General features: G+C 47.1%; 1 protein-coding gene across 1 annotated transcript; it reads right to left on the bottom strand.

Annotated features, from left to right (window-relative positions):
• Window positions 1–711: 711 nt before the first annotated feature.
• Window positions 712–3,798, bottom strand: LOC311358557 (frizzled-7-A-like). Its single transcript, XM_084478628.1, has one exon. It carries the CDS (start codon window positions 3,398–3,400, stop codon window positions 1,658–1,660), a length of 1,743 nt encoding a protein of 580 aa, XP_084334754.1. The 5' UTR covers window positions 3,401–3,798; the 3' UTR covers window positions 712–1,657.
• Window positions 3,799–8,157: the final 4,359 nt, after the last annotated feature.

Below are 8,157 nucleotides of genomic sequence, written 5' to 3'. Positions count from 1 at the left end.
CAATTCTAACCGATAGTCCCAGTCCGTCCAGCTTCATGCGTTTGGTGGAGGCTAATTGATTAGTAAAGTGCATAAAGCAAATAATAAAACATATTCCTATCATAATATAATCATAAACAAACAGCTTTTTTTTGGAAATCAGATTTTATTAACTTTACCTGTAGTATAAAAAAATGTATAAATGTTTTTATGTCATTACAAAAAAAGGGTACCTGACAGAACTGTTAAAACAATATATCATTTAAAAGGCTTCTATACCAAGACTGGACTGCATAGTGCCCCTTAAGTGTGACCCTTAAACAGTCCGTCCAATAGGCACAGTCCTGGCTTTCTTTGTTGTACCTGTCATAAGGTGGAGGTGTTCTGGTCCCAGGTGAACAGAGGATAATCAAAGGAACGTTAAACCTTTCTCGCCCGGGGCCTAATTAAATGTAGAACCGCTACTGTTGGTGTCAACCACTATATTCTCTATTTCATCCTAGACAAACCAGAAAGGGGCTCAATGTTCAAAATACTGTCCTTTAAGACTTTAGACCTTAAAGATGAACATCGAGAAGATGTGAGGACAATAAGACAATAAAGACTCACGCCTAGGTCAACATACACACAAAAAGAGAGAGAGAGAGAGAGAGAGAGAGAGAGAGAGAGAGAGAGAGAGAGAGAGAGAGAGAGAGAGAGAGAGAGAGAGAGAGAGAGAGAGAGAGAGAGAGAGAGAGAGAGAGACTCTGAACTATGTTAAATGTTCTCCCTGGTGGTAATGTTGGTTATGTAATTACCAACGTTGGTAATTACATTATACCATGGTAATGTTGACTTCTAAAGACATCCCCAGTGGTGGGTCCTTCAGGTGAGTGTAACCTGCCATGTTTCTACTGTCACATCTGAATGTCAGTACCTGGTAGCAGTTTATAAACATGTTGTATAAAAATACCTAGTATGTCCGTTATCTTCATGATGTGGACTATTTTAGATAGAACCAGTTCTGATCGAGGAAGAGGGTGTAACTTTAAAAGGTTTACATCCTAGTAAGTGTAAAACCTATAAGAATACATTCCTACTGACAGCCTCACAATGTATTCTATCATTTTGGAAAGGATTCCGACGGAGAAATACAACTTGTTTCTTTACCTTTCCCTTGATAGTGTTTGTTATTGGCCCGAGCAGGGAGAGGGCGGAGTGTCAGTGAGGGCTGGAGAGCAGAGAGTTCGCTGACTACACAAAGCCTAGTTTAGTGTTATCTAGACGATTTGGGTGGAGGGATGAGAGTTGAATGAAAATAGGGAAATATCAACAATATAACAACGCAACAAGGAGATTTCAGAGGGAGAACACGGTAACATACAGGTCGTGTTCAAGCGATGGTTCAATGAAGTTAAATGAGTGGAGATCCTTTCCATAATGATCTAATGTGATCTGAGCATCAGTGGTAAACAAGCCTTTAGAGGTCCTTCATTGAAAGGATGACACCGCAGCCGTCTCACAGATTAACAGAGTCCTCCTAAATACTGGACACGTCTCACATCGTCGTCAGTATTAGTTCCTTAGACCCCACATTATCTGAAAATACGCTACAGGTTGAAAGATCCCAAGGTAATCCTTTGAGCAGTTCTCTTGTATGTTAGAGAAGTGGCCGGTTCCCCTCGTAGCTTTAACGAGGTCAGACGGCCGTCTCGTCCCGGGCCCCGCTGCCCAGCCTCCGGTAGAACCGCCTCCAGGACTGCAGGGTTTTCCCGGACCAGATCCAGAACCCGGACGTGATGCCCACGATCATGGTCATCAGGTACTTGATCATGAACACGGCGAAGTCGGGCCGCAGCGGCGCGGCGTCGTGGCGAGGGCACGGCACCGCCAGCCGCTTGCAGGTCTGAGAGCGCCAGGTGCTCTCCCAGTGCGGCCGGAAGGCCTGCTCGTAGAAGTAGCAGGCGATGACCACGGTGGCGGGCACCGTGTACAGCACCGAGAACACCCCGATGCGCACCATCAGCTTCTCCAGCTTCTCCGTCTTGGTGCCGTCGTGCTTCATGATGGTGCGGATCCGGAACAGCGAGACAAAGCCGGCCAGGAGGAACGACGTCCCGATGAAGAGGTAGACGAAGAGCGGCGCCAGCACGAAGCCCCGCAGCGCGTCCACGCTGTTGATGCCCACGAAGCAGACCCCCGTCAGCAGGTCCCCGTCCACCTGCCCCATGGCCAGGATGGTGATGGTCTTGACGGCGGGCACCGCCCAGGCCGCCAGGTGGAAGTACTGGGAGTTGGCCTCGATGGCCTCGTGACCCCACTTCATCCCCGCAGAGAGGAACCAGGTGAGGGACAGGATGACCCACCAGAGGGACGAGGCCATGCTGAAGAAGTACAGCACCATGAAGAGGATGGTGCAGCCCTCCTTCTTGGTGCCCTGCACCACGGTGCGGTAGCCGTCCTCCTTGAACGCGTCGATACACACCAGTTGGTCCTCCAGGAGGAAGCCCACAGCGTACGCTAGAGCCACCATGAAGTAGCAGCCCGACAGGAAGATGATGGGCCGCTCCGGGTAGCGGAACCTCTTCATGTCCACCAGGTAGGTGAGCACCGTGAACAGGGTGCTGACGCAGCACAGGACGGACCACACGCCCACCCACAGGCGGCCGAACTTGAGCTCCTCCTCCCTGAAGTACATGAGGCCGCTGGGCTTGTTGGGCTCGCAGGGAGCCCCGCAGTCCTTGGCCCCCAGGAAGTGGTAGCCCAGGTAGGGAGGCACCTCCAGCTGCAGCGGGCAGGAGAACGGCTGGCTCTGGGGGGTCAGGTGAGGATTCTGGTTGGGTCTTCCCAATTTCGGCGGCTGCATGGTCATCAGTTCCGGGAAAAACGGGACGGCGGACAGTGCGGTGGAGCTTCCGGAGTCAGAGGAGTTCTGGCCAACACAGATCTCTCCCCCGCCGTGGACCGGGAAGTTCTCACAGCGGAGTCGCTCGGGCCACTGGAAGCCAAACTTGTTCATGAGCGCCTCGCAGCCGTGGCGGGCGCGCTCGCACAGGGAGCGGCAGGGCGGGATGGCCTGCTCCAGCACCGTGCACACCGGCGCGTACATCGAGCACAGGAAGAACTTGAGGTCCACTGAGCACTGGACCTTCACCAGAGGGTAGAACTGGTGGACCTCCAGGCCTGCGTCTTCTTGGTTGGTGTGGCCCAGCAGATTTGGCAAGATGGTCTGGTTGTAGGCGATATCCGTGCACAGAGGGATGGAGATGGGCTGGCAGAAGCCGTGCTCCGGCACCGACAGACCCGCGTCCTCCTGAGACTGGGCCACGCATGGCCAAGCGATCCCGAACACGACCAGACCGTAGACCCCCACAAAGCTGGTCCATGACCTGTTCGAAGAACCAGATCTAGACCCTGACGTCACATACTCCAGCAGCGACATAGTGGAGGAGGAGGAGGAGAAAACTTTGATCTCACTCGTCTTGAAGAGGACTCACCGAATCAGCGTCAAAAGTGTGTTATTTTGCATTTCAAAACGGTTGTTTTCCGTTAGAAAAGGTTATTCTCCATCAGAAAGGTGTAAGGTATCCGAATTGATAGTTTTCCATTGTGATTTTTTTTATTTTCCAGGGTTTAAAGGAGAGGAACATCCAGATGAACTCCGCTGTTGGCGTGGCTCTTTGACCGCAGACATCCTCCTCTCTGTCGGCCCTGAGTGAACCTCCGGACCTCAGCCAGAGGGGAAGAGAAGAACGGACCGCAGCCCCGCCGACCCTCGGGAACTTCAAACAACGATCAAAGAAGAATCAAACTTTCCGTGCAGATCATCAACAGCACGAGACTCTCGCTAGGATGTAGTGGGCGCGCGCGCACACCGAGGAGACGGTTTCTAGACGCCCTCCCTTACACAAGTCTCCTGACACGGGGAGGGGCGCCTGGAAACCACTGCCGCGCCTCCACCAATCACAGCGGGGTATTTCTTTGTTTGATTCGAGACATCTGGATAAAAGGAACCCGTCAAACTAATGATATTTAGAGTTCAAGAATTCATGATATGTGATGATCATATATTCATATAATATTGAATAATCTCATCTAAAATATAACATTATAATAACTATAATGCAATGTAAAAATGAATGTATGTTTTGATGAGCCGCAGAGCTCTAGGGAGTTAAACGGTGAGAAGGTGATAGTGTAAACAGAGTAATGGCTCTTATATGTTCTTCATTTATCTATTCTAGGGCCAACATGACGAGCTTAAAGCCTAGATGGACTCAACTACTTATAACTAACTGCGAAATGCTGTTTACCCTAAACCAGCCCCAGTGATTAAGGGCTGGTTGTGGTCCCACGTCCACGCAACGCAACGACCACGCCGTCGCTCCCACGCAGTCGTGAAACTTTATGGTGCTGCGTCGGGTTGACGTGTCGCTATGCGTGTCCGTGGTAAAGAGAGAACAAAGAGTTGGTCTTTGTCTGTGCATGCTATTGCTTTACAATTGGTCTACTACTAGAAGTTTTGATTATGGTATGTTATGGATTCTAGCAACTTGAAAGCTGAATACGACTCAAACAATGTGCAACAAAAACAGAAGACAGGCTGCTGGTTGGTCGTCGTGGTCCATTCTGGTCATTACATTCTATTAAGTCTATGATGACCGAATACAAAATGTCTCCACTTTTTACTGATTTTACTAGTGAGTAAAAAAAAAGTTACGGCTATGAAGGCAAAAGTTACATGTTTTGTCTTTGATTTATGACATACAAAGCGTATTGCCGGAAATGATGTAGTGAGCGGACCAATCACAGCCCCAAGGTTACAGGTCTGGGAGGCGCGCGTCAGGCTCTTGCGGTGGAAGCAAGGAGGGTCCCCAAGGACGAACCCCCCTTGCGTTGCGTCAACGTGGAACCATAAAGAGCCATTTACGCTTTAAGCTTGTGCATGTTTCTGTGACCGACTTCATGCCTGTCCAGAGAATGTCTAATAGGAAGAGAACTGGCGCTCTCTGGTAACTTCCGGTTTCTGAACTGGTTGCGGTAACATCTCTGTCCATGCGAGGGCGCTGGCGGGCGAGTGCAGAATGAATGGGAGTCGACGGGGGTTCACCCTCAGAATCCACTTTTCTCAGGGTGTAATTTGAGAGTCACATTCAAAAGAAGGGGCTAAGATACTAAGAGAATATTGCATTTTTTGAGTTCACTTATTTGTTCTAAAAATCTGTTTAAAAATGTGATGACGTCACATATTTGCATACTGCCAGAGGTCCTGCTTTACAGCAAGTTCTGAGTCACTTTGGCACTTCTGCACATATTATATAATATATATGTATATATATATATACATATTATATATTTAATATATATTCATAATATAATATATAACAATTAACTTCGACGGAAAATCCTCCTTAAAGGACAATTCCAGTATTTAGAACATTGAGCCCCTTTCTGGTTTGTCTAGGATGAAATAGAGTGGTTGACACCGAAATGTTGACTATTGGTCCTGTTTCAAATAAAACACGACAGAAACTGTATTTCGCTACGATACTGCTTTAGCCTCAGATGCCATCAAGCGGGGTCTCTGGTCGTAATCCGTCGCAAGTCCGTCACTGACCAATCAGCATTCATTAACAGAATGCTAGCATGTGTTCGATTTCAGTTTATTTCTAAATTGTTCGTATAGACTCTGTGTTGTGTATTTTTCTGTCGTAGTAGTAATTCTTGAAGTGTAAATTGTTGTGTGGCCGTGAGACCAGACCTAAGCCTCCCACTGCCCAATCAAGGGTAAGACATCTGCTATTAATCCGGACAATAAATGAACACTGTTGAATTGCTGAACTGTTGAACTACTGATCTGCTGTATCAAAAATGTTATATTGCTGATCTGCTGTTTCAACAATAAGTGTACTGTCTACCTCAAAGAAAAGCGGAACCATCATGACCATCTGTTCATAAAAAAGACTGGCATATGTGAGACATCGAAATGCTGAAATATTGGAACTGCTGATCCGCGGTTTCGATGCTAAGTATACCGGTGGCCTCCGAAGAAAACGGAGGCCACAATCGTGTACATCTGCTCATGGAAAAAAAACAGACTTTCAGTGACACTACCATATATGAGCAGGACTTCCGAATTTAGTGCGGTCATCATGTGGAAAATATCGAGATGTTAAATTGTTGAACTGCTGAGCTGCTGGGGGGGTCTGGTGGAGTCACTTGTTGACTCTATCGGACCCCGAGGACTGCTTCTTCCTCTCCTTCCCTTTCTTCCCCTACTAGCTTAGTGAAGTAGCCTCTACGGAGATCCCCTACTAGCTTAGTGAAGTAGCCTCTACGGAGATCTTTATCTATCGGGATCCTCTTGATAACTGGCTTATTGCGATTACCTCTCTTAAGTTTTATTCTTTTTTAGGTTTACTGGGATAGCACCCACGCAGGACCAAGCTGTGACACGGGATTAATTCCCTTATATCTAGTACGGGATTACTACCCTTATATCTAGTCTTACTTATATTGTTTATTGATGATTTGTATTGTTGATTGATAATTGCTTGTATGGTTTATTGTATGGTTTATTTTAACACTGCTCATGCAGTCTAAATAGACTCAATTGTTGACTCTAATAGATATGCAAAGACAGGAGCGTGTAGACCTCTTACTAGAAACCTTAATGATGATTTAATGTTTTAGACTCTTTTTAATGTAATAGTAATTTTCTGTAACATTGTGTAAAGCGGTATTATGTAATAGACTCTGTTAACATTTAACCTCTTTTTCTTGACAATTCTTTTCTCTGTCATAGTTTAAACAAGTTTTTTGAATCTAAATAAAACTACCTGACTACCTTTTGTAGTAGGCTATTAAAACAGTTCTTCAGTGATTGATCCGGCTCCCCAGTAGGGGCCCGACCGACAGCCCGCAGCTCTCCCAGCCTCCACACGATAGGTGAGTGGTGCATGACACAAACAGGGTTGATGGTGACTGGTCCGGAGAGTGAGGCAATATAAAGAGGTTCAGACTTGTTCCCCGCTTCATGGCCCACAGGGACTGGGGTGGTAAGAGACGCCACAGAGTTTGATCGAAACGTGTGTAGCCTAAATTTAGCTTAACCTCGTAGGGGCTTAAACGAGTGACCTGTGTTGGACACATAGACCAGAGTCTTCCTCCACCGAGCTTAGCCGAGGACCTCTAACATGTACAAAGAGGGCCAGCACAGGTTTAGCCCCGGGGCCGAAGAGAAACCAGTATCAGGTACCCCTCTCCTAGATGTCAGGAGAGGTCTTCCCACCTAGTGCGACTGAAGGTTCTCACATAGCCCTCATACTATAAAAACCCATTTTAGGTTGGAACACTCGACAAAATCAAGGAAGCTTGACAGGTTGGATCAGAGGGTGGAATAGATGTTTATTCCAGGATGTAATACAGCACAGGTACAGACTCTTAGAGGAGGTGAGCAGCAGTCTCCAGATGTGCTCCTTGGCTGTCCATCCCTCTTCTCACCCAACCAAAGGTTTGGGGTGAGTAATATAGGAAAGAAAATGTGAATAACAACATAAAAGATGCAGTGTCTGCCTTGATAAGGCCCTGGCTCTGTCCCAGACGGCCAGGTTGGTTTGTCCTCATTGGGACATAAACAAATGGAGGATTGTTGGAAATAAGCCCTGGTATCAGTAGGAGAGGGGCTGGCCTGTCCCCACACTGTGAACACAGAGACACTAAAAACACAACATTCTACATGTGTTACGGCCGACAACGGCCCAACCTGTAAGAAGTTGAAAAGACATAAGTACTCATTCATTCAACTTTTGAACTATAATCTATATTGAACTTGAGGAATCTACAATAAAATATGCAATCTTTCAACGACAAGCAGGTGAAAGAGATACATTTAGCCGTCTAGCCCCATAGACCCCCATTCAATCTGCACTCATGCGATCACCCCCAGTGGAATTCTAATGGAACTGCAACCAAGTGTGTGTGTGTTGTGGCCCTGACATTTGAGCTTGTCATGAATCCAACTCCACACAGGCACATATTTCAACATCTCTCAACTAGCACCATATTTCAACATCTCTCAACTAGCACCATATTTCAATATTTCAAGCTATTTTTGGGTAAATGTGGGTAAGGTGGGCCTGGAGCTGACCTACCAAAACATGTGAGCTAGGCTGTTAGCAGAGGCCTCCAGCTGACTAA

Source organism: Micromesistius poutassou (genome assembly GCF_964030765.1).
Source record: "Micromesistius poutassou genome assembly, chromosome: 14".
Taxonomy (NCBI): domain Eukaryota; kingdom Metazoa; phylum Chordata; class Actinopteri; order Gadiformes; family Gadidae; genus Micromesistius; species Micromesistius poutassou.
The sequence above is the reverse complement of the archived record's forward strand: the minus strand, read 5'-3'. Positions and strand labels throughout refer to the sequence as shown.

What these genes read in the sequence shown, in the direction of transcription:
- LOC311358557 (XM_084478628.1), bottom strand. Translation starts at nt 3,400, where the DNA reads ATGTCGCTGCTGGAGTATGTGACGTCAGGGTCTAGATCTGGTTCTTCG.